The sequence below is a fragment of the Oncorhynchus tshawytscha genome, linkage group LG07, assembly GCF_018296145.1.
Source record: "Oncorhynchus tshawytscha isolate Ot180627B linkage group LG07, Otsh_v2.0, whole genome shotgun sequence".
NCBI classification, from domain to species: domain Eukaryota; kingdom Metazoa; phylum Chordata; class Actinopteri; order Salmoniformes; family Salmonidae; genus Oncorhynchus; species Oncorhynchus tshawytscha.
In genome coordinates this window covers 64,355,869-64,381,883 of record NC_056435.1, presented here as the reverse complement: position 1 = coordinate 64,381,883, position 26,015 = coordinate 64,355,869, and the positions used below count along the sequence as shown (strand labels likewise).

At 41.3% G+C, this 26,015-nt stretch overlaps 1 protein-coding gene across 1 annotated transcript in view; it reads left to right on the top strand.

Annotated features, from left to right (window-relative positions):
* Positions 1-26,015, top strand: part of LOC112255030 (cadherin-22) — a 300,118-nt gene that overhangs the window by 102,861 nt on the left and 171,242 nt on the right. The window contains 2 exon segments of the mRNA XM_042324818.1: positions 5,824-7,138; positions 24,102-24,396. Of these exon segments, the coding sequence (XP_042180752.1) occupies positions 6,917-7,138; positions 24,102-24,396 (517 nt within the window). The 5' untranslated portion in view covers positions 5,824-6,916.

Here is a 26,015-nt window from a genome sequence, read left to right as displayed (position 1 = left end):
GGGGAGGTGAAGACAGTAGTAGGAGAAGAGGAGGAGATGGGGTGGTGGAGACAGTGGGTGAAGAGGATGAGATGGGGAGATGGAGACAGTAGGTGAAGAGGATGAGATGGGGAGTTGAAGAAAGTAGTAGGAGAAGAGGAGGAGATGGGAGGTGGAGACAGTAGGTGAAGAGGATGAGATGGGGAGGTGAAGACAGTAGTAGGAGAAGAGGAGGAGATGGGGAGGTGGAGACAGTAGGGGAAGAGGATGAGATGGGGAGGTGAAGACAGTAGTAGGAGAAGAGGAGGAGATGGGGTGGTGGAGACAGTGGGTGAAGAGGATGAGATGGGGAGATGGAGACAGTAGGTGAAGAGGATGAGATGGGGAGGTGAAGACAGTAGTAGGAGAAGGAGATGGGAGGTGGAGACAGTAGGAGAAGAGGAGGAGATGTGAGGTGGAGACAGTAGGAGAAGAGAAGGAGATGGGAGGTGGAGACAGTAGGAGAAGAGGAGGAGATGTGAGGTAGAGACAGTAGGAGAAGAGGAGGAGATGGGGAGGTGAAGACAGTAGTAGGGGAATAGGAGGAGATGGGGAGGTGGAGACAGTAGGTGAAGAGGATGAGATGGGGAGGTGAATACCGTAGTATGAGAAGAGGAGGAGATGGGGAGGTGGAGACGGTAGGTGAAGAGGATGAGATGGGGAGGTGAAGACAGTAGTAGGAGAAAAGGAGGAGATGGGGAGGTGGAGACGGTAGTAGGAGAAGAGGAGGAGATGGGGAGGTGGAGACAGTAGGTGAAGAGGATGAGATGGGGAGGTGGAGACAGTAGGTGAAGAGGATGAGATGGGGAGGTGAAGACAGTAGTAGGAGAAGAGGAGGAGGTGGGGAGGTGAAGACAGTAGTAGGAGAAGAGGAGGAGATGGGGAGGTGGAGACAGTAGGTGAAGAGGATGAGATGGGGAGGTGGAGACAGTAGGTGAAGAGGATGAGATGGGGAGGTGGAGACAATAGGTGAAGAGGATGAGATGGGGAGGTGGAGACAGTAGGTGAAGGGGATGAGATGGGGAGGTGAAGATAGTAGGTGAAGGGGATGAGATGGGGAGGTGAAGATAGTAGGAGAAGAGGAGGAGATGGGGAGGTGGAGACAGTAGGTGAAGAGGATGAGATGGGGAGGTGGAGACGGTAGGTGAAGAGAATGAGATGGGGAGGTGGAGACAATAGGTGAAGAGGATGAGATGGGGAGGTGGCGACAGTAGAAGAAGAGGAGGATTGAGAGAAAGATGACAAAGTGAGAAAAGAGAAGTATGAGAGGGACTGAGAGAAAGCGAGAGCTGATGGGCGTAATGGAGGGGTGGGGGGGAGTGACTGAGAGGGCCTGTCGCCCGGTCACTGGCCCCACGCCCATCACTTTGCAGTGATCAGTCTCCCAGTCCGTCATCTGCCGCTTGCCAGCTGTCAGGGGGCCTGCTCTGGGCACGGCCACTGATGTGAAACCGCAGCCATGTTTAAGAATCAATTCACTGCCCTAAAATTTCACGAATGACTGCAGAGCTTGCTAATAGCTTTTGGGGTGAAAGAGATGCCTTGCGACTGTACTGTATCGGCTAGCTGGCTTGCCCCTGCTTGGAAGGTCTTTAATTGACACAGCGCTAATTAGCCCGGCTACTAGCAACGAGCTTCCACGACCTCTCTTGTGTGGCCAAGTTGCGATAGAGAACGAGACTTCCCTCTATCGTGCGCTTTCTCTCTCTCTCCAACTCATTAGGGTGTTATACTTTTTTTGGACCTCATTAAGAGTAAATGCATACGCACTTAATGAAATTCCCAGAGTGAGCTAGAACAACAAGGATTTGGCAGTCTGGTTGCTGTTTTGAAATGCCAAGTGGTTTGGTTTGGAGTCAAGCAAATGTTTCGGTTAGAGAGCAACTTCAGAGCTGTACGTTCACCCAGAAAAGTTTTTGATACAAATGGTTTCTAATTAATCATATACGCACTGCCAAGCACACAGTTAAAATATCTCGAGTTAAGGGGGCAGGGTAAGCGTAGATAGGCAAAACATTATTTAATCTGGGTTTTTCTCCCCAAGCCGTTTGCCTTTGAGGCGGAAAGGAATAAACAACGACTTTAACTTTGAAGTCAGCTCTTTAGCTAAAACATACGAGTCTAATTGGAGACATGAAAAATAATATTTTGGATCAATTAAAGTCGAGCAAAAAGACTTGCAAGGATATTTGGCCGACTTTTGTTCAATATGGACGACGTAAATGATTCATTTTACCATAATAAATTGGATTTAATCTTTTCCTTTCATTGCATTTATTTTTCTCTTACTCTGTTTATTTCTAATGTAGTTTTTTCCCCCCTAGATGTCAAGGCTTTCCATTGGATCAAAAAGTCATGTTGAATTGTGACTTGAGTCATCTTTGCCACTTCTTCCTCTAAATGTCACACGTCATAACCTTTTAACATCACAATAATTCATAGATGCAAGACTGAGGGACAAACGGTAGTGCTGCTAGTACTCAGTATTATACAAGACTGAAAACAAAGCTATCAGATCACAGCTTTTCACAACCAAATACATGACACAATCAAATGGAAAGCATCTAACAACGCAATTGTGCAGTCTGCCATGATGCCATGCATTTTATTCATGGTTGGGCTGTATATATCACAGAGTGGTATCTGATTATGTAAATATACCGTATGTTCACACTTCGCAGATGTTGTACTTTGTATACAATATCTACAGGTATATATGATTGTGTTCTCCTTACACACCTTGGTCATTGTTATTCAAGGCCATGTTGGAATTTACATTTTAGAGTTCAATATGTGTTCAGGGAGAGTGTCTCATACCTACAATAGCTGCACAAATGAGATGCAAAACCCTGCCACAAAGCCCTGCCTCAAAACACTGCCACAAAACCCTGCCTCTAAACCCTGCCACAAAACCCTGACTCAAAACCCTGCCTCTAAACCCAGCCACAAAGCCCTGCCACAAAACCCTGCCTCTAAACCCTGCCTCTAAACCCTGCCACAAAACCCTGCCTCTAAACCCTGCCACAAAACCCTGCCTCTAAACCCTGCCACAAAGCCCTGCCTCAAAGCCCTGCCTCTAAACCCTGCCACAAAGCCCTGCCTCAAAACCCTGCCTCTAAACCCTGCCACAAAGCCCTGCCACAAAGCCCTGCCACAAAACCGTACCTCAAAACCCTGCCACAAAACCGTACCTCAAAACCCTGCCACAAAGCCCTACCACAAAACCCCGCCCCAAAGCCCTACCACAAAGCCCTGCCACAAAACCGTACCTCAAAACCCTGCCACAAAGCCCTGCCACAAAGCCCTGCCACAAAACCGTACCTCAAAACCCAGCCTCTCAACCCTGCCACAAAGCCGAGCCTCTCAACCCTGCCTCAAAACCCTGCCACAAAGCCCTGCCTCTAAACCCTGCCACAAAGCCCAGCCTCTCAACCCTGCCACAAAGCCCAGCCTCTGAACCATGCCACAAAACCCTGCCACAAATCCCTGCCACAAAGCCCTGCCTCAAAACCCTGCCACAAAACCCTGCCACAAAGCCCTGCCACAAAGCCCTGCCACAAAGCCCTGCCTCAAAACCGTACCTCAAAAACCCTGCCACAAAGCCCAGCCTCTCAACCCTGCCACAAAGCCCAGCCTCAAAACTCTGCCTCAAAACTGAGAGGCCTTTAAAACTATGCTTTCCTACTTCCTATTCTTTGGCTTCATTCACAGAGCTCAATTGCAAATACCAGGCACATTGTTCGTTTGACCTCAGTCTGAATTTGAATAATTTTACAGAAACAAAAAAAATAAATAGCTTGTAGGCATCGAGAAATATTGGAGAGCTTCACCCAGCTAGCACAAAGGCACAGTAGGTTAAACAACTGCTGTCCTGAAGCAGCTCGAAACAGCTTTCCTCGACTTCTTCCTCCCACTGGTGCTGCAATCTCTTCGCCTTGAGGTGGTGACACCACAGACACACTAAAATGTATTTTTTTCCCGTTCTAAAGGTTTCACAAAGCCCATTAATCACAACCTCTTCCTGCGATGCAGGCTCGCCGCAAAGCACCGCCTCTTATCTACTCCCGCCACACCGCAACACACCGCCTCTTATCTACTCCCGCCACACCGCAACACACCGCCTCTTATCTACTCCCGCCACACCGCAACACACCGCCTCTTATCTACTCCCGCCACACCGCAACACACCCCCTCTTATCTACTCCCGCCACACCGCAACACACCGCCGCCTCTTATCTACTCCCGCCACACCGCAACGCACCACCTCTTATCTACTCCTGCCACACCGCAACACACCGCCACTTATCTACTCCCGCCACACCGCAACACACCGCCACTTATCTACTCCCGCCACACCGCAACGCACCGCCTCTTATCTACTCCCACACACTGCAACACACCGCCTGTTATCTACTCCCGCCTCGACGCAATGCACCGCCTCTTTTCTACTCCCGCCACACCGCAACACACCACCACTTATCTACTCCCGCCACACTGCAACGCACCGCCTCTTATCTACTCCCATCACACCGCAACGCACCGCCTCTTATCTACTCCCACCTCGACGCAACGCACTGCCTCTTATCTACTCCCACCACACCGCAACGCACAGCCTCTTATCTAGTCCCGCCTCGACGCAATGCACCGCCTCTTTTCTACTCCGGCCTTGACGCACCGCCTCTTATCTACTCCTGCAACGCACCGCCTCTTATCTACTCCCGCAACGCACTGCCTCTTATCTACTCCCGCCACACCGCAATGCACCGCCTCTTATCTACTCCCGCAATGCACTGCCTCTTATCTACTCCCGCAATGCACCACCTCTTATCTACTCCCGCAACGCACTGCCTCTTATCTACTCCAGCCTCGACGCACCGCCTCTTATCTACTCCCGCAACGCACTGCCTCTTATCTACTCCAGCCTCGACGCACCGCCTCTTATCTACTCCAGCCACGCAGTCACGCACCTTCTCTTGTCCCCTCGACACAATGCAGCGCCTCTTATCTACTCCCGCCTCGCAGCAACGCACCGTCTCTTATCTACTCCAGCCTCGACGCACCGTCTCTTATCTACTCCCGCAACGCACCACCTTGCCGCAATGCACTGCCTTGCCGCAACGCACCTCCTCTTATCTACTTTCTTTGCAACGCCTCGCCGCAAAACACCGCATGTTATCTACTCCCGCCTCGCCGCAACGTACCGCCTCTTTACTACTCCCGCCTCTCTCAGCAGTGTTTGTTTGAGGCATTAGGGGGCTGTTGCCGTGATGGATTGAATTAATACTTTTATCCAATTAGTGTTCCCTCATGCAATTAATCAGCTGGCCGGGGTTAGGGCCGCTTGGTTGGCCGGACTAAAGCAGACAGATGCTAGTGGCCTGGCTCATGAAGAAGAACCATCCCTCTCTTTCTCTCTTCCCTCTATTCTGCAGCATCCTCCCCTCCACACACCTGGCGCTCCCTGCCCTCATACAGTACTGCACCATCGCTCTTAGAGCACATTGTTCGGGTTTCTTGTCGAGCACAACAACAGACCAGCTGAAAACAGTTCACTCCAGATAATCCGAAGAAAAACAAACACATTTTCATTATTGTGGCTCGAGTTGTGAAGAGCTAATAAAAAGATAAATGAGTTCAGGCTTGAACATGTTTTGTTTGCAGTGCGCGTTTGGAAAATGTATACAATTTCATATACTGTGTGATGAAAGACCCTGCAGTGTTGAAGCCCAACCAGTGATGGATTCCGTCTCTGTTCTACAGGAAAATGTGATGGTAACCTATGCTATTCTTTTTGGTCTTTTGCAGGTTTTGCCACTACTCTCAGCATTTTATGGGGGTCCTAACACTGCCTGAATCATCCAGAAAAATAATGGACAAAATAAGATCTGAGCCAATGGAGTCTCCTGAAGGATACTGTTCTCTAATACTGGAATGAAGTGACAAGAGATGGCAGCTGGACCATACACACAACCCTAGGATCCTGGATCTGGAGAGAACCTTTGTATTTGAGGACCCGATTGATCCACTTTTCTTTGAAATCCATTGCTAATGAGTTTGAAAATAGAGAACAAAGATATTGAGAAAGATAACTAAGCATTTTAGTGAGAATCAGTTCCAATAGTTTGGAGATAGCCTTGGGTATCTCACTATGGGTTTCTGTAAGATTTGAACCTTGTCATACCAGGTAAAACCCACATTGTCCTTGACAATTATACAAATGCCATTTCAATGGTTATCGGTCCCATGATCTTCTCAAAGGACCCTATCCATTAAATGATTTCCCAAATTAATGTATTATTAATGTATTGGAATCAAGTAAATTACCACGTATGGATTGAAAGTGTCAATTTTAATTCTCAGGGAGTTTAAAAAAAATCAATGTCAGGCCCACTCCCTTCACCACAATACTTGTGGTAAAGATTGAAAGATTGAAGCTGCCTTAGAACATATGGGAAAGTTTGTCTTGGCAATCTTGAATGCAGTTTTCACTTGCACAGTAACAAAACACATCTCTGTTACCTGAATGAATTTGATACCAGTGTAGACGGACAGGTGAGATAAGTCAGGGAAAATCCCGATGGAGAAGATTACATGGGAGAGATAAGGCCGGTTCAAAATGATTTGCCAAGTTTCTTCTGCACAGAGAAAAAGCCTTCTGTAGCCTGTCCAAAGTCATGATGTGCCATGGCATGCCCTGCGTCCTGAGTTGGAACTATTTAAGACAATAGAACTATTTAAGACAATAGAATACTTAAGAATCTTGTGGATTAATCAAGTGTCCTAGAACAGAGATTTTGGTTGGCCTCTGGCTTTAATTTCTTCAACATTGCCGGTTTGAGGACTCTTTTCACCTCTTTGGAAATCCCGTCACATGTAGAGCCAAGCAGGATTTTCCAAAATGGCTCCCTCTTGGAGACTGGGAGCATGTAGTCTGTTGACGGCCCTTTGGCTTTTGCATTGCTGTAGTTGTGGATGGTCGGAGAGGACTAGTGGCATGGCCAAGGGAGAAACTAAGGAGCAGCAGCTCATGTCCCATGAACGAGTGAAGAGGGGATGGGTGTGGAACCAGTTCTTTGTGGTGGAGGAGTACACAGGCACAGAACCTCTCTACGTTGGAAAGGTAAGACTGAGAGTTTTTTGTGTGTTTTGCTCTAGACATGATTCATGTCTTACGTGTGAGTTGATTGTGATTTGATTTGTATGACAAGTTAGGATTGGAAAGGATAAGACGTGCTGTGCTATCAAATCAGATGGAATTTTGATGCCAACTGCAAAAGAAATAGGGATGGTTCTTGTATACATTTTACTGCATACTCATGTCTGTCTGAATTCAGTCATTTGCAATTGAATTTCATATTTTGAACTCTGATCTGAATGGTTCTTCTTATAAAGGCAGTGTTAGAATCCCCCTGTCTGCCTCTGTATTATTTCTCTTAGGACAGCAGTCTATCTCTTCAGCCAGGATCCATTATGGGACTTAGTCAGACTTAGAGAGAGAATGAGAGGAGGAGAGAGAGGGGGGTGGGGTGGCGGAGTGAAGATGGAGAAACAGATGGATAGGCAGACGGACAGACGGACAGACAGACAAACCGACCGAGCAAAGATGAGCTCAAAAGAACGAGCTGGAAGGAGAGAGAGAAATGGGGAAAAAAGAGGAAGAGAGAAGGGGGGAAAGAGGGGGAGAGAAGGGGGAAAAGAAGGGGTGGAAAAGCGGGGAGAGAAGGGGCAGAAAATAGGTGGAGAGAAGGGAGGAGAAGGGTGGAAAAGAGGGGGAGATGAGGGAGATAGAGCAAGGGGGGAAAGAGAGGGAGAGTGAGAAAAGGGAAAAAATAGAGGGAGAAAGGGAAAATAGGGGGAGAGGGAGAGCGACAAAGGATTCATGCATTTTAAAGTCATTCATTGCTGGAGAGTGTGGTGAGGCAAGCAAGGTGCTGATATATAAATGTGGTCGAGGCATAGCAGGCGGGAAAGAAAGAGCAATTATTTTATTAATAAAATTACCCAGAATTATTGCTCTCCATGAAGCACAAGCCAGGACTATTAATAGTCACTGGGTGGTGGTGTTGCCGGACTCAACCATCGCTAAGGATATCAAGTACTTTAATTAGAGCCATCGAGTATTAAGTATGGCCAGCGTGCCTTTTATCAGCACTGGTCATTTACAACACATTTTCTTCTGACTTCTTCTTCATCCAACTCAGCAAAGATGCCAAGGCTGTCCTACTCCGGCCATTCATTTGCTAATGAAATATGTTTTTCACTAAATGGTCACTCACATCGCAATAACCTGGCAGCTTCGTTCGATACATTTGGGTAATGAAATTCCTTAGTCTTCTATGATTTGAGAACCCCCCTGCTTCCTATTTCCACACTGGTTTTCTGGAGGTAGCTTACTACTGTATACCACATCTAATATTGAGATACAAGATGCACTCGTGACTCCATTGACATGCAGGGAGATGCACTTACACTGAAAAAAAAAATATCCAGCAGATTGAAAAAAATCCAATCCAAAGCATCACTTTCCATAGATCTATTGTTGAGGGAAAGAAAATAAGACTATGTTCCTCAGTTTTTTCTCTCTCTCTCAATTCACTCCAAGGCCTCCTTTTGAAATTCATACATCGTGTACTGTGTATTTTGTGTTGCTGCGCATCTCTTCTGACCCTTAACATTTATTTCTGTTAAGTTCCTGATTCAAATGCTGAAAGCTTTATTTATCCCGTTCACAGTACTTACAGTGCCTTCAGAAAGTATTCACACCCCTTGACCTTTTTACACATGTTGTTGTTACAGCCTGAATTTAACATGGATTACATTTAGATGTTGTGTCACCGTTTTACACACAATAACCCATATTGTGGAATTCTGTAGTTTTTTTTTATGTTTAGAAATTAATTAAAAATGAAAAGCTCTATTCAAACCCTTTGTTATGGCAACACAAAATAAGTTCAGGAGTAAAAATGTGCTTAATAAGTCACATAATAAGTTGCATGGACTTTGAATGACTACCTCATTTCTGTACCCCACACATAGAATTATCTGTAAGGTCCCTCAGTCGAGCAGTGGATTTAAAGCACAGGTTCAACCACAAAGACCAGGGAGGCTTTCCAATGTTTTTTAAAGAAGGGCACCGATTGATAGATGTGTGAAGAAAACAGACATTGCATATCCCTTTGAGCATGGTGAAGTTATTAATTACACTTTGGATGGTGTATCAATACACCCAGTCACTACAAAGATACAGGTGTCCTTCAGAACAGTTTCCTATTTTTATGTATTTTTTGTTGTTGTATCTCTGCGTTTTTGGGAAGGACCCATAAGTAAGCAATCTTACTGTTAGTCTACACCTGTTTACAAAGCATGTGACAATTTGAAACCACTCATGGCTTTCACCATGAGGCCCAAGGAGATTTTAAAACAATTACGGAGTTTAAAGGCTGTGATAGGACATAACTGAGGATGAATCAACAACATTGTAGTTACTCCACAACACTTACATAAATGAGTGAAAAGAAGAAAGCCTGTACAGAATAGAAATATCTCAAAACATGCATCCTGTTTGCGACAAGGCACTAAAGTAAAACTGGAAAAAATTCTAGAATACAAAGTGTTATGTTTGGGGCAAATCAATACAATACAACACATCACTGAGTACCACTCTTCATATTTTCAAGCATGGTGGTAGCTTCCTCACGTTATGGTTATGCTTTTCATCTGCAAGGACTAGGGAGTTTTTTGTTGTTGATAAAAATAAACAGAATAGAGAACTAAGCTTAGGCAAAATCATAGAGGAAAAATTTGTTTAGTCTGCTTTCCAACAGACACAGGGAGACAAATTCACCTTTCAGCAGGTCAATTACCTAAAACACAGGGGCAAATGTACGCTGGAGTTGCTTACCAAGATGACATTGAATGTTCCTGAGTGGCCTAGTTACAGATTTTACTTAAGTAGTCTTGACATTCTATGGCATGACGTGACAATGAATGTATAGCAACCAACTTGATAGAGCTTGAATATATTTTTTTTAATGAATAATGGGCAAATATTCTACAATCCAGGTGTGTAAAGCTCTTTAGACTTACCCATAAAGACTCACAGCTGTAATCACTGCCAAAGGTAATTCTAACATGTATTGACTCAAGGGGTTGAATACTTATCTAATTAATATATATTAGTATTTTATTTTCCATACTTTGACAGAGTATTTTGTGTCGATCGTTGACCTAAAAATGACAATTAAATCAATTTTAATTCCACTTTGTAACACAACAAACTGTGGAAAACGTAAAGGGGTGTGAATACTTTCTGAAGGCCCTGTACTTGCCCCTCTCGTGTTTTAAGATGGTGGTTCAGTCAAAACTCCTGTACAGTAATATGCATGGATCCACTTTTCTTATTGTACTCCATGTGAATACAAAATCCATCTAGGCTAGTGAAAATACAGTAAGTGAAACGAAGCTATTCACTGGGGTGAAACGTTACCTAATAGGGTTATCACAATATACATTTTCCATTGCAACAAAGAAGGAAACACAAAGCAGATGGTCTTTAAAAAACCTTCTATGGTCTTTAAAAACCTGCAGTATGCTAAACATTGAGTTATATAGCTTGTTAAAAAACGAATGTGACCCTGGATGACAACAGAAGGCTGTGTGTTTGCAATATATTTTCTAAAGAAAAGAAAAGTCCCGAAGTCGTTTTGTTTCCTTACCACGATACTTCTGAGTGTCACAATACTGGTGTCGGGACAAATCTATTACAGGTTGAAACAGAAAGGTGTTCCAAGGTTTCCATTCAGATTCATCTATAGCAGAGATATGAAAGTGGTTATTCCATCTCAAGAGCCTTTTAAGAAGTTCAATGTTGACGCTGAACCACATTCAGGAGCTAGAAGCTTACAGCCATGGACAGAATGACATTCTTGTTCTGTGTTTACAGCTACTCACAACTTCTAATGATACATATGAACTCGTAGAACCCATTGTCAGTTAGAGGCATTCGGATACAATCTGACAGTGATGTATCTGAACCGAAGGTCTAGATTCTTAGAATATGGGACCTATTGTTTAAGGGGGGAAATTCAATTCATACTTGTACACCCTTATTGTAGTAACTACTTGTCAGTTTGTTAATTAGATATAGTAAAGCAGGGTTCTAACCATTATAAACTAGCAGATTTAAAGACATTATAAACCAAGTGAGTATTGCATTTACTCTACTGTATATGCTTGGTTGATTGATTGACTGAATGATTCATTCATTCATTTTATTTCAGTGTCATACAGCATTTGGTGCCCAGCCCATAAGAGCTTACAAGACACTAATCATTAAACATGTGTGCAAAAAAATTACATTTTACATTTTAAATGTATAGATCATAGTGTTAGAGCATACTGTTTGGTGACACAACCTTTGTCTCAAGCTGTATTCGTTTGTTTCATTGCAGATACAAGATGTCTTAGACTCAGTTAAAGCCACACTCTGTGAGATGTGCATACCACCAAACAGTGGGCCACCAACAAAAAAAGTAAGCAATCGAGCAAATGCATCCCATGACATTTTCACATGGACTTGTGATTTCCATGATATATCTGTAGTGATATATCTGTAGTGATCAAGGAATAACTTCAATGTTTAAGCATTTAGTCTAAATCCTGTCTAAGCTGAGCTACATGGAATTGTTTATTTTATTTTTGAATTTTAAGACCTCTTGAAGTATAAAAATATAAGACATTTAAAAGTTTCCCCTTAAACCACTCAAGTGTTGCTTTAGTAGTATGCTTAGGGTCATTGTCCTGCTGGAAGGTGAACCTCCGCCCCAGTCTCAAATCTCTGGAAGACTGAAACTGGTTTCCCTCAAGAATTTCCCTGTATTTAGTCCCATCCATCATTCCTTCAATTCTGACCAGTTTCCCAGTCCCTGCCGATTAAAAACATCTCTACAGCATGATGCTGCCACCACCATGTTTCACTGTGGGCATGGTGTTCCTGGAGAGATGAGAGGTTTTGGGTTTGCGCCAGACATTGCATTTTCCTTGATGGTCAAAAAGCTCAATTTTAGTCTCATCTGACCAGAGTACCTTCTTCCATATGTTTGGGGAGTCTCCCACATGTCTTTTGGCGAACACCAAATGTGTTTGCTTATTTTCTTCTTTAAGCAATGTATTTTTCTTGCCACGCTTCTGTAAAGCCCAGCTCTGTGGAGTGTACGACTTAAAGTGGTCCTATGGACAGATACTCCAATCTCCACCATGGAGCTTTGCAGCTCCTTCAGGGTTATCTTTCATCTCTTTGTTGCCTCTCTGATTAATGTCCTCCTTGCCCGGTCCGTGAGTTTTGGTGGGTGGCCCTCTCTTGGCTGGTTTGTTGTGGTGCCATATTCTTTCCAAAAAAATTATAATGGATTTAATGGTGCTCTTTGGGATGTTCAAAGTTTTGGATTTTTTTTGTAACCCAACCCTGATCTGTACTTCTCCACAACTTTGTCCCTGACCTGTTTGGAGAGCTCCTTGGTCTTCATGGTGCCGCTTGCTTGGTGGTGTTGCAGACTCTGGGGCTTTTCAGAACAGATGTATTTATACTGAGATCATGTGACAGATCATGTGACACTTAGATTTCACACAGGTGGACTTTATGTAACTAATTCTCAAGGTAATTTGTTGCACCAGATCTTATTTAGGGGCTTCATAGCAAAGGGTGAATACATATGCACGGAGCACTTTTCCATAAAAAAAAAAAAAAATTAAACAAGTAATTTTTTTTCATTTCACTTCACCAATTTGGACTATTTTCTGTATGTTCATTACATGAAATCCAAATAGAAATCAATTTAAATTACAGGTTATAATGCAACAAAATAGGGAAAACTCCAAGGGGAATGAATACTTTTGCAAGGCACTGTATTTTTAATCTTCGTCCTTACTGCTATTAGCCCATACAAACACATCGGATAACAGATTCACTACATAGAACAACAGATAGTCCCCCCCAAAAAATCTAAATGAAGTTTGTTCTGAAGTGTCTGTCCTATATCTGATATAAGAAAGATCAGGAAACATATATTTTTTTTTGTACATGTATTTAACCCCTTATTTTTGTCACGAAACATTCTCCATTTATACTTCCATAACTTTTTTGGACTGGTACCGGGTGACCTTCAGACAAGTCTTGTGAGGCCTGTGGGCGTCCGAAAACAAAACTACTGACATAGACGTGTTCATGGGAGTCTCATCTTTCCATAATAGTTTATGCCAAAGCGTCCGGACACTACAGACCATTTTGTGAGAAGGCCGTCTCATGGTCTGACAAACAGCGCTCTAGCTCTGTCGCCTTTCTCTGCAGATGTGGATGTGTTAAATACAGTAGACAGATGTGGATGTGTTAAATACAGTAGACAGATGTGGATGTGTTACATACAGTAGACAGATGTGGATGTGTTACATACAGTAGACAGATGTGGATGTGTTACATACAGTAGACAGATGTGGATGTGTTACATACAGTAGACAGATGTGGATGTGTTACATACAGTAGACAGATGTGGATGTGTTACATACAGTAGACAGATGTGGATGTGTTAAATACAGTAGACAGATGTGGATGTGTTACATACAGTAGACAGATGTGGATGTGTTAAATACAGTAGACAGATGTGGAGACAGACATGTGGATGTGTTAAATACAGTAGACAGATGTGGATGTGTTACATACAGTAGACAGATGTGGATGTGTTAAATACAGTAGACAGACAGATGGATGTGTTAAATACAGTAGACAGATGTGGATGTGTTAAATACAGTAGACAGATGTGGATGTGTTACATACAGTAGACAGATGTGGATGTGTTAAATACACTACACAGATGTGGATGTGTTACATACAGTAGACAGATGTGGATGTGTTACATACAGTAGACAGATGTGGATGTGTTACATACAGTAGACAGATGTGGATGTGTTACATACAGTAGACAGATGTGGATGTGTTACATACAGTAGACAGATGTGGATGTGTTACATACAGTAGACAGATGTGGATGTGTTACATACAGTAGACAGATGTGGATGTGTTACATACAGTAGACAGATGTGGATGTGTTACATACAGTAGACAGATGTGGATGTGTTACATACAGTAGACAGGTGTGGATGTGTTAAATACACTACACAGATGTGGATGTGTTACATACAGTAGACAGATGTGGATGTGTTACATACAGTAGACAGATGTGGATGTGTTACATACACTACACAGATGTGGATGTGTTACATAGGCAGATGCGGTGGATTGGGAGAACCCAGATATCTCTAGTTTAAACCTGATTTACATGATGATTTATAACTATACATCATTTGCTTGCAAGGTCTCCTATGACAAAACATCCACACACATGAATCATGTGTAATTGTTTTAAATGATAAGCTTCTTACAGTAAAGTACTACTTTATTTATTTAAGTTAAGTTTAAGTTATTACTGCAACTCAAGTACTGTGTGTCATGACATGATTTTTTAAAAAATCTCACAGACTTTCCCTTTACGTTTCATTTAATATTTATAGATTTACAGCACAATCAATAACAATAAAACAATAACAACGATGAACAAATGGTTAAAATATGGGACAACTGTGAATGTCGTTTAGCTTTAGTCAGACTGACTACATGTAAACTGTTCATTGTTGTTATTGTTCATGGACTGTAATGCCTCTTTGATTGGCTGTGATAGTACAGTCATCTTTGACGACATGTGTAATCAGGATGTGTGTAGGAAGTGTTTGATTACATACATCTATTTCAATCATTTATTTTGGCATGAAGTTCCAAGCACATTTAAAACAATGTGGACTGGATGGAAAGGATTGGAATCTTAGAAGAACTGATCTTATATCAGTAAATCAGTAAATCAATAAATAAATAATATATCAATAAAGTCTTGGGAAGATGTTATGCTACACATCTTGGATTTCACCTTATTGATGGAACATTGAAGCAGTCTGCTTATATCAGTTAGATTGAATGGGAACGGAAGTGATATAGGCATCAGATACAGTGGATTTAGAATAACTTCCAGATAGTGTTGATTTAGAATAACTTAGAGATACGGTTGATTTAGAATAACTTCCAGATACGGTTGATTTAGAATAACTTCCAGATACGGTTGATTTAGAATAACTTCCAGATACGGTTGTTTAGAATAACTTCCAGATACGGTTGATTTAGAATAACTTCCAGATACGGTTGATTTAGAATAACTTCCAGATACGGTTGATAAGAATAACTTCCAGATACGGTTGTTTAGAATAACTTCCAGATACGGTTGATTAGAATAACGTCCAGATACGGTTGATTAGAATAACTTCCAGATAGTGTTGATAGTGTTGTTTAGAATAACTTCCAGATACGGTTGATTAGAGTAACTTCCAGATAGTGTTGATAGTGTTGTTTAGAATAACTTCCAGATACGGTTGATTAGAATTACTTCCAGATAGAGTTGTTTAGAATAATTTTCAGATACAGTTGGATAGAAGAACTTCCAGATAACATTGAAGCAGTCTGCTTATATCAGTTAGATTGAATGGGAACTTAGGCATCAGATACAGTGGATTTAGAATAACTTCCAGATAGTGTTGTTTAGAATAACTGCCAGATACGGTTGATTTAGAATAACTTCCAGATACGGTTGATTTAGAATAACTTCCAGATAAGGTTGATTTAGAACAACTTCCAGATACGGTTGTTTAGAATAACTTCCAGATACGGTTGATTTAGAATAACTTAGAGATACGGTTGATTTAGAATAACTTCCAGATACGGTTGTTGAAATAACGTCCAGATACGGTTGATTAGAATAACTTCCAGATACGGTTGATTAGAATAACTTCCAGATACGGTTGATTAGAATAACTTCCAGATACGGTTGATTAGAATAGCTTCCAGATATGGTTGTTGAGAATAACTTCCAGATACTGTTGATTAGAACAACTTCCAGATACGGTTGATTAGAGTAACTTCCAGATAGTGTTGATAGTGTTGTTTAGAATAACTTCCAGATACGGTTGATTAGAATTACTTCCAGATAGAGTTGTTTAGAATAATTTTCAGATACAGTTGGATAGAAGAACTTCCAGATACGGTTGTTTAGAATAACTGCCAGATACGGTTGATTTAGAATAACTTCCAGATACGGTTGATTTAGAATAACGTTCAGATAAGGTTGATTAGAACAACTTCCAGATACGGTTGTTTAGAATAACTTCCAGATACGGTTGATTAGAATAACTTAGAGATACGGTTGATTAGAATAACTTCCAGATACGGTTGTTGAGAATAACGTCCAGATACGGTTGATTAGAATAACTTCCAGATACGGTTGATTAGAATAACTTCCAGATACGGTTGATTAGAATAACTTCCAGATACGGTTGATTAGAATAGCTTCCAGATATGGTTGTTGAGAATAACTTCCAGATACTGTTGATGAGAATAACTTCCAGATACTGTTGATTAGAATAACTTCCAGATACGGTTGATTAGAATAACTTCCAGATACGGTTGATTAGAATAACTTCCAGATACGGTTGTTTAGAATAACTTTCAGATACGGTTGGTTAGAAGAACTTCCAGATAGTGTTGTTTAGAATAACTTCCAGATACAGTTGTTTAGAATAACTTTCAGATACGTTTGTTTAGAATAACTGCCAGATACGGTTGATTTAGAATAACTTCCAGATACGGTTGTTTAGAATAACTTCCAGATACGGTTGTTTAGAATAACTGCCAGATACGGTTGATTTAGAATAACTTCCAGATACGGTTGATTTAGAATAACTTCCAGATACGGTTGATTAGAATAACTTCCAGATACGGTTGATTAGAATAACTTCCAGATACAGTTGTTTAGAATAACTTTCAGATACGGTTGGTTAGAAGAACTTCCAGATAGTGTTGTTTAGAATAACTTCCAGATACAGTTGTTTAGAATAACTTTCAGATACGTTTGTTTAGAATAACTGCCAGATACGGTTGATTTAGAATAACTTCCAGATACGGTTGTTTAGAATAACTTCCAGATATGGTTGTTTAGAATAACTGCCAGATACGGTTGATTTAGAATAACTTCCAGATACGGTTGATTTAGAATAACTTCCAGATACAGTTGATTAGAATAACTTCCAGATAGTGTAGATTAGAATAACTTTCAGATACGGTTGATTAGAATAACTTCCACATATGGTTGTTTAGAATAACTTCCAGATAGTGTTGATTTAGAATAACTTCCAGATAGTGTTGATTCGAATTTCTTCCAGATATTTGACAGACTTCTTCCTCTGACTTCCTTTCTCACTTTTGTGTGCAGTTTTTTAGATTGTGCCAGTTCCTTACAACAAATGTAGTACATTTACATTTGAGTCATTTAGCACAGTGGTTCCCAAACTGTGGGCCACACCCCCTAAGGGTGCGACGGGTCGGCAAGGGGGGCGTAGGTACCCCTCCTAAATTAAACTTTTTAATGGAACTCAGTCCAGCTTTAAATTTACTCTTGAAAGTTGTAATAGTAGAATGCACAAGCTGCCTTTTATAAATTAGGTAGTGCATCATCAGTTCCTCTTGTCATCTCAGTCATTACATACTATAGAGGGCTATTTATAACGTGTCAGAAGTGTCCACATCATCTAGCCCATCTCAGTCATTACATACTATAGAGAGCTATTTATAAAGTGTCAGAAGTGTCCACATCAACTAGTACATCTCAGTCATTACATACTATGGAGGGCTATTTATAACGTGTGAGAAGTGTCCACATGATCTAGCCCATCTCAGTCATTACATACTATAGAGGGCTATTTTTTTTTGGCCATTGATATTGCTGTCATTTTTTTGTCACACAAATATCACATGAATACACATTAGACATGGCAAAATGTATAGGATTGAAAGAAAATTTGCATTTAAACTACACTATTTTCTTTGGACCCAATGACAATGTGTAGAATTGTAGGAAATACGCTTTAAACCTGCAACATTCTCTCCACCAACAAGAGCGGTGTGAATAGTTTGAGTAATGAACAATGCTTGTGCCCATAGAAATAGACGTGGTGTACATTCACAGGGGGGCCGTGGGATGTTCCCTAATGCTGGAACGGGGGCCCCAAGTGAAATTGTTTTGGAACCCTTGATTTAGCAGACGCTCTTATCCAGAGCGACTTACAATGAATGCTTTTATTTTTAGATAGCAAGGTGAGACAAGGACATTTTCCCGCGGTATATCCTGATCCCCTATTCATTCAGCTGCCTCATTTTGATGTCCTTCAGTAGGCTGGCTTGCCCTGAGGCCAAAGCGACACCATTGGTCTTCGTTAGTGCGCTGACCCCTATTTGGCAGGGCAGTTCCATATCTATGTACCCGTCTGTGTGTGTTTTTCTGTGTGTGTCAGTATGTGCGTGTGTGTGCGTGTGTTTTTCTGTGTGTCTGTATGTGTGTGTGTGCATGCCTGCATGACTTTGTTTGTCTATACACTCGTTGCTGAGGAAGCAGGCAGCATTTACAGTGTTGGAGAGTTGACCAAAGGTGCACGACAGATTTGATTATTGTAGCCACAAGGCATTGGCATGTCCCAAATGGCACCCTATTCCCTACATCGTGCACTACTTTTGACTAGGGCCCTATGGACCCTGGTCAAATGTAGTGCACTATGTATGGAACAGGGTACCATTTAGGACGAAGACCCTGTTTCCATCTAGAGTAGGAGGTGACATTATGAGTCCTGTTTATAGAAATATTGTTTTCTTCCAAGTGCCAACACTATTGTTGTGATAAATAGCTCATTTTTCTTCCTGATGGGGAAGGCTTACTGCAGGCCTAGGATGCGTCCCAAATGGCACCCTAATCCCTATTTAATGCACTACTTTTGACCAGGCCCCATAGGGGTGTAGTGCACTACATAGGGAACATGGTTCCATTTGGAATGTGTCCCTACTCTTTTGTTTGGTTGGAAGGGGAATTTAGCTGGCAATGGCATGTTGACATTGCTGATGGTTATGATTGCTAAGCATTAAGTGAAGCCCTGGCTTTGACCTTTTGTTTGAAGTCCACAGCTTAGCCACGGAATCACTTTGATGAGGACATACTGACAGATGGACTGACACATTGGGCCTGAAGGGGGAGAATGAGCATGATCTGTGAAAAAAAATCACATTTGAGCTGCGTTGTTGCCACATGTGCCTACTCACAACAAAATACAATGAGCTCCAAAAGTATTGGGACAGTGACATTTTTGTTGTGGTTTCAGATCTGTACTCAATCGCTTTGGATTTGAAATAATACAATGAATATGAGGTTAACGTGCAGACTGTCAGCTTTAATTTGAAGGTATTTTCATCCATATCGGGTGAACTGTTTAGAAATTTCAGCACCTTTTTAAAATAGTCCCCCCATTTTAGGGTACCAACAGTATTATTACAAATTCACTTGTGTATTAAAGCAGTCAAAAGCAGTGGTGTAAAGTACTTAAGTAGTACTTTAAGGGTATTTTTACTTAAGTCGTTTTTTGGTGTCTGTACTTTACTATTTATATTTTTTACAACTTGTGCTTGTACTTCACTACATTTCAAAAGAAAATAATGCACTTTTTACTCCATACATTTTCTCTGACACCCAAAAGTATTCGTTACGTTTTGAATGCTTAGCAGGACAGGAAAATTGTCAAATTCATGCCCTTATCAAGAGAACATCCCTGGTTGTCCCTACTGCCTCTGATCTGGCGGACTCACACATGCGTCATTTGTAAATTATGTTGGAGTGTGACCCTGGCTATCCGTAAATAAAAAAACAAGAAAATGGTGCCGTCTGGATTGCTTAATATAAGGAATTTGAAATTATTTATACTTTTACTTTTGATAATTAAGTATATTTAAAACCAAATATTTTTAGACTTTTACTCAAGTAGTATTTTACTGGGTGACTTTCACTTTGACTTGAGTCATGCGAAAGTATTTTCCTATTTTGTAGCCTTACAACCTGGAATTAAAATAGATTTTTTGGGGGGTTTGTATCATTTGATTTACATAACATGCCTACCACTTTGAAGATGCAAAATATTTTTTATTGTGAAACAAACAAGAAATAAGACAAAAAAAACAGAACTTGAGCGTGCGTAACTAATCAACCCCCCCAAAGTCAATACTTCGTAGAGCCACCTTTTGCAGTAATTACAGCAATCTTTAAATCATACCACATATTCTCAATTGGATTGAGCTCTGGGCTTTGACTAGGTCATTCGAAGACAATTCAATGCTTCCCCTTAAACCACTCAAGTGTTGCTTTAGCAGTATGCTTAGGGTCATTGTCCTGCTGGAAAGTGAATCTCCGTCCCAGTCTCAAATCTCTGGAAGACAAACAGGTTTCCCTCAAGAATTTCCCTGTATTTATCTCCATCCATCATTCCTTCAAATCTGACCAGTTTCCCAGTCCCTGCCGATGAAAAACATCCCCAAAGCATGATGCTGCCACCACCATGCTTCACTGTGGGGATGTGTTCTTTGGGTTATTTAAATTATTTACATTTATTTTTAATTTAACCTTTATTTAACTAAGCAAGTCAGTTAAGAACAAATTCTTATTTACAATGACGGCCTAGGAACAGTGGGTTCACTGCCTTGTTCAGGGGCAGAACAACATATTTTTACCTTGTCAGCTCGGCGATTCAATCTAGCAACCTTTCAGATACTGGCCCAACTCTCTAACCACTAGGCTACCTGTCGCCCCGGGGTGATGAGAGGATTTGGGTTTGCGCCAGACATAGCATTTTCCTTGATGTCCAAAAAGCTCAATTTTAGTCTCATCTGACCAGAGTACCTTCTTCCATAGGTTTGGGGAGTCTCCCACATGCCTTTTGGCGAACACCAACGTGTTTGCTTATTTTTTCTTCAAGCAATGGCTTTTTTTTGGCCACTCGTCCGTAAAGCCTAGCTCTGTGGAGTGTACGGCTTAAAGTGGTTCTATGGACAGATACTCCTATCTCCGCTGTAGAGCTTTGCAGCTCCTTCAGGGTTATCTTTGGTCTCTTTGTTGCCTCTCTGATTAATGCCCTCCTTGTCTGGTCCGTGAGTTTTAGTGGGCGGCCCTCTCTTGGCAGGTTTGTTGTGGTGCCATATTCTTTCAATTTTTTTATAATGGTGGTCTTTGAAATGTTCAAAGTTTTGGATATTTTTTATAACCGAACCCTGATCTGTACTTCTCCACAACTTTGTCCCTGACCTGTTTCGAGAGCTCCTTGGTCTTCATGGTGCTTGGTGGTGCTGCTTGCTTAGCGGTGTTGCAGACTCTGGGGCCTTTCAGAACATGTGTATATATACTGAGATCATGTGACTGATAATGTGACACTTACAGTGCCTTGCGAAAGTATTCGGCCCCCTTGAACTTTGCGACCTTTTGCCACATTTCAGGCTTCAAACATAAAGATATAAAACTGTATTTTTTTGTGAAGAATCAACAACAAGTGGGACACAATCATGAAGTGGAACGACATTTATTGGATATTTCAAACTTTTTTAACAAATCAAAAACTGAAAAATTGGGCGTGCAAAATTATTCAGCCCTCTTAAGTTAATACTTTGTAGCGCCACCTTTTGCTGCGATTACAGCTGTAAGTCGCTTGGGGTATGTCTCTATCAGCTTTGCACATCGAGAGACTGAAATTTGCACATAGGTGGACTTTATTTAACTAATTATGTGAACTTCTGAAGGTAATTGGTTGCACCAGATCTTATTTAGGGGCTTCATAGCAGGCACCTCTTTTCCGATTATTTTTTAGAATTTCTTTAAACAAGTAATTTTTTTCATTTCACTTCACCAATTTGGACTATTTTGTGTATGTCCGTTTCATGAAATCCAAATAAAAATCCATTTCAATTACAAGCAATGCATCAAAATAGGTAAAACGCCAAGGGGGATGAATACTTTTGCAAGGCACTGTAGGATGCCCTACTATATATTTATGGACGAAGTGTGTGTGTGAGAGAAAGAGAGGGAGAGAAATGTGTGTATGATTGTGTATGCATGACTGTGTGTGTGCATGACATTTGTGTGGGTGTTTATTGGCAAACAGTACGTGTGTGATCGGAGAGCAATTATCGACTTTCATGGTAGAAAACCCTTTACATTCTACTGAACACATTGTAGCCACAAGACTCTCTAAAGATGTTTGGATGTGTTTGGATGAAGTATCACTGTTGATCCTTATCTTCAGCATCTGCTCTAATATACTTGAAAGACTTGATTGCAGTAAGTTGTCTCAAATTGATCAAAGACAGTAAGCAATAGAGAGACAGTCAGACAATGTAAAGGCAGGCGTCACATATCTCCACATATTGGAGAGCTTTCTACTGTCTTTTTACCGACTGGGCTATTGAAGTTTATTTTATTATCGCTGAAATATTGATGCCCCCAAAAAGAGTCGATTTTCTCTCAGTGTGCATATATTTGACTTGGGGACTATTCCAAATGAAAAGAAAGAGGGGGCTATGTTTTGCATTATTCCCCTGTTTTACGACAAATACCTGATGAAAGCCCCCGCGAGGGCGATCGAGTCCTGTATTTAATTAAGCCTTTATAAAATATTAACGCGGGAGACGGGTGTTTTCTCCCTCAATTCCCGCCTGTTTTGCGAGATGGGTCCTACAGGCTATGGAGCCCGAGTCCTGCATTCTAATTTCATATTGGAAGGGAGTAGCAGTTCAGATGTGCAGTAAAGCCAATGGATGCATAGGGGGCTGCTAGAATGTATTTTAATCACTAGAAGAAGTCACGGCAGATTTATAAGGGCTCTTTAAGTTCATTTGTCGGCCCCAACCGTGTTCATGTTCATACCGCAACTTTAACAACCTTTAGAAATGACTTCTAATTTGAGGGGCCCCTATTCTGTGAAGGGCACACCATGTGGGGATTGTGTAAATCACCAATAGCACTGCAGTGTCTTTTGTCATGGTACTGTTGATGACAACCCTAGAGGGAGGCGAGGGCTTCTCCTCTTTCCTCTCTCACCGGCTGTGAAATAGGAACTTTGCTTCTTGATGACTAGAGAGAAAATCTGACATAAAAGAAAGAGCAAAGCCTTGACAGTTCTGTAAAGGGCATCCTATAAAGTGCTGCAAATGTGTATAATAAACATGTTGTGATTGGCAGGTTCAAGGCTGTTTTTTTATGACATTTTGACAATGGTGTAAAGTACTTCAGTAAAAATACTTGAAAGTACTACTTAAGTTGTTCTTTTGGGTATCTGTACTTTACTTTACTATTTATATTGTTGCCAACTTTTACTTCATTACATGACTAAATAAAATAATGTACTTTTTACTCCATAGATTTTCCCTGACACCCAAAAGTACTCGTTACATTTTGAATGCTTTGCATTTGATTTGATTTGGACAGGAAAATTGCCTTATTCATGCACTTATCAAGAGAACATCCCTGGTCATCCCTACTACCTCTGCTCTGGCAGACTCACTAAACACATGCGTTGTTTGTTAATTATGTCTGACTGTTGGAGCGTGCCCCTGGCTTTCTGCACAAAAAACAACAAGAAAATGATGCTCTGGTTTGCTTATATAAGGAATTTGAAATTATTTGTACTTTTACTTTTAGTTTTGATACTTAAGTATATTTTAGCAATTACATTTACTTTTGATACTTAAGTATATTTAAAACCAAATACTTTCAGACTTTTACTCAAGTACTATTTTACTGGGTGACTTTCTTTTTTACATGAGTAATTATCTAATAAGGTATCTTTTACTAAAGTATGACAACTGGGTACTTTTCATCCACTGCATTTCGAACATATGTTATTTTGGAGTATGGAATTCTAGACGTACATGTTTGTTTATTGGCTGTATCTTTGAAGAGAAAGTGAAGAATAATTCTACATCTTATCTGATGCTGTGAAATCTGAGTACTGCATTCACAGTAGTGTCAACTGTCAGTCAATGAAATCAATGCATTTTATAAATATTTTTTAATTAACGACGTATACCTTCTAAAAACATGAACTCTCAGCTTGACTTTAATTGCCTTAATTGACAGATCCACACGGATTCGGACGAGGGCGAGGGGAACATCAAGTACACCATCTCCGGGGAAGGTGCGGGCACTATCTTCATCATCGACGAGCTGACAGGCGACATCCACGCCACCGAGCGATTGGACCGCGAGGAGCAGAGCTACTACACCCTCAGAGCTCAGGCCCGGGACCGACTCACCAACCACCTTCTGGAATCCGAGTCAGAGTTCGTCATCAAGGTCCAGGATATCAACGACAGTGAACCCAAGTTCCTGGAAGGGCCATATATTGGGAGTGTGGCGGAGCTTTCACAAATGGGTAAGAGGATAACCAGGGAGGAGTGTCTGTATGTGGGTCTTGACACAAACCTGTTCGCCTGGCATCTACTACCATACCCCTTTCAAAGGCACTTACATCTTTCGTCTTGCAAATTCACCCTCTGAATAGCAGACGTACACAATCCATGTCTTTAACCTGTCTCCTCCCCTTCATCTTCACTGATTTGAAGTGGATTTAACAAGTTACATCAATAAGGGATTGTAGCTTTCACCTTGTCGGTCTATGTCATGGAAAGAGCAGGTGTTCTTAATGTTTTATATATTCAGTGTACATTTGAAGAGATGTGTATATGGTGCGATTTTTACCCAGGTCAGATTTGGACAATGCTACCCAACCCTGTCCCAAGATAATGATCACCAGAGGGTTTGATAGTTTGTGAGGAAGTGGGAGACGTTGTTTATGCCTGTGTGTGATTGTTTTCGATATACAGCAGAACATTGTGTTGCGTGTATGTGTGAGAGGGAGTGTTCTTGTGAGAAGGGGATACTAGGATAAATGTAATGGATCTCACCCTCCTTCGCCTCTGATTGGAATTCATTCCTGCTGCCGCAGCACGTTTTGGCCCTTTTCTGTCGGCAATGCTTATTGAAACAGGGAGAAAGAGTAGAGAGAGAACAGAAGAGAGAGAGAGAGAGGAGAGAAAAAAATATAGAGTGAGAGGGGGGTAGTTAATGTTCAAACCCTCCCTCCCCCTCATCCTTGTTACCCCACCTTTCAGTCAAATTACACATTAAGTGAGTGTGCACTTCATGTTTTATACATTGAGTAAAGTGTCAAGGCTAATGAGAACTGCAGTGCTTGGTCAAGCATTTCCCTCCGTTTTGTTTTCTGCTCATATTTCCTCTTCCTGTAGAACAACAGCTAATGGCGTTGATCTGGCACCACTGTGATAAGGTCAAAGTCACCGCGGTGCCTGGTTGAGAGGCTGAGGGTTTGGGTGACAGACTGACAATTACTGAAGCAGACCTCAACCCAAACACAGCCTTTTGGAAGCCCTCATCAGAATGTTGTTGCACTTTTACAGCTAATTTCCTTCTTATGCCATGTTAATATGATATCTCAGTGAGAGTGACTAACAAAATCAATGGGGCCCCCTGGAGGTCAGGGCTGGCTAGGCTAACTTACCAATCTAATAAATGTTAGCTAACAATAACTAATTGAGTGACTGTCAGTGACTGACATAACATGAGAAAACTGCTGATGCACAATCACATTTTGAAATTGCACCTTGTGTATTCTACTATTCTAACTCTCAACCGTGAGTTGAGACCCCGACTGAGTTCCTAAAAACAAAACCGTCCGGTTTTTAAATATCTTCACCTACAGTACTGTATGACTTAGTAATAGTAGTAGCAGTCCTTGAATGGATCAACTTGCATTGTTTATGGAAAATGTGAACTATATGAAAAATTGTGAAATAATGTTTAAGTCAATTTCTATTCATTAGAATGGAAGTGTCAATAAAAATAAAAAATGCTTTCTAGACATGGCTGATTTGTGGCTTATTACCATTCAGATTAAATTTGAATATGTTCACTTCAAACTTCAGATGGCTTCTAGGAAGTCATTCTGTACATGTCCCATACATTAAACTGCCA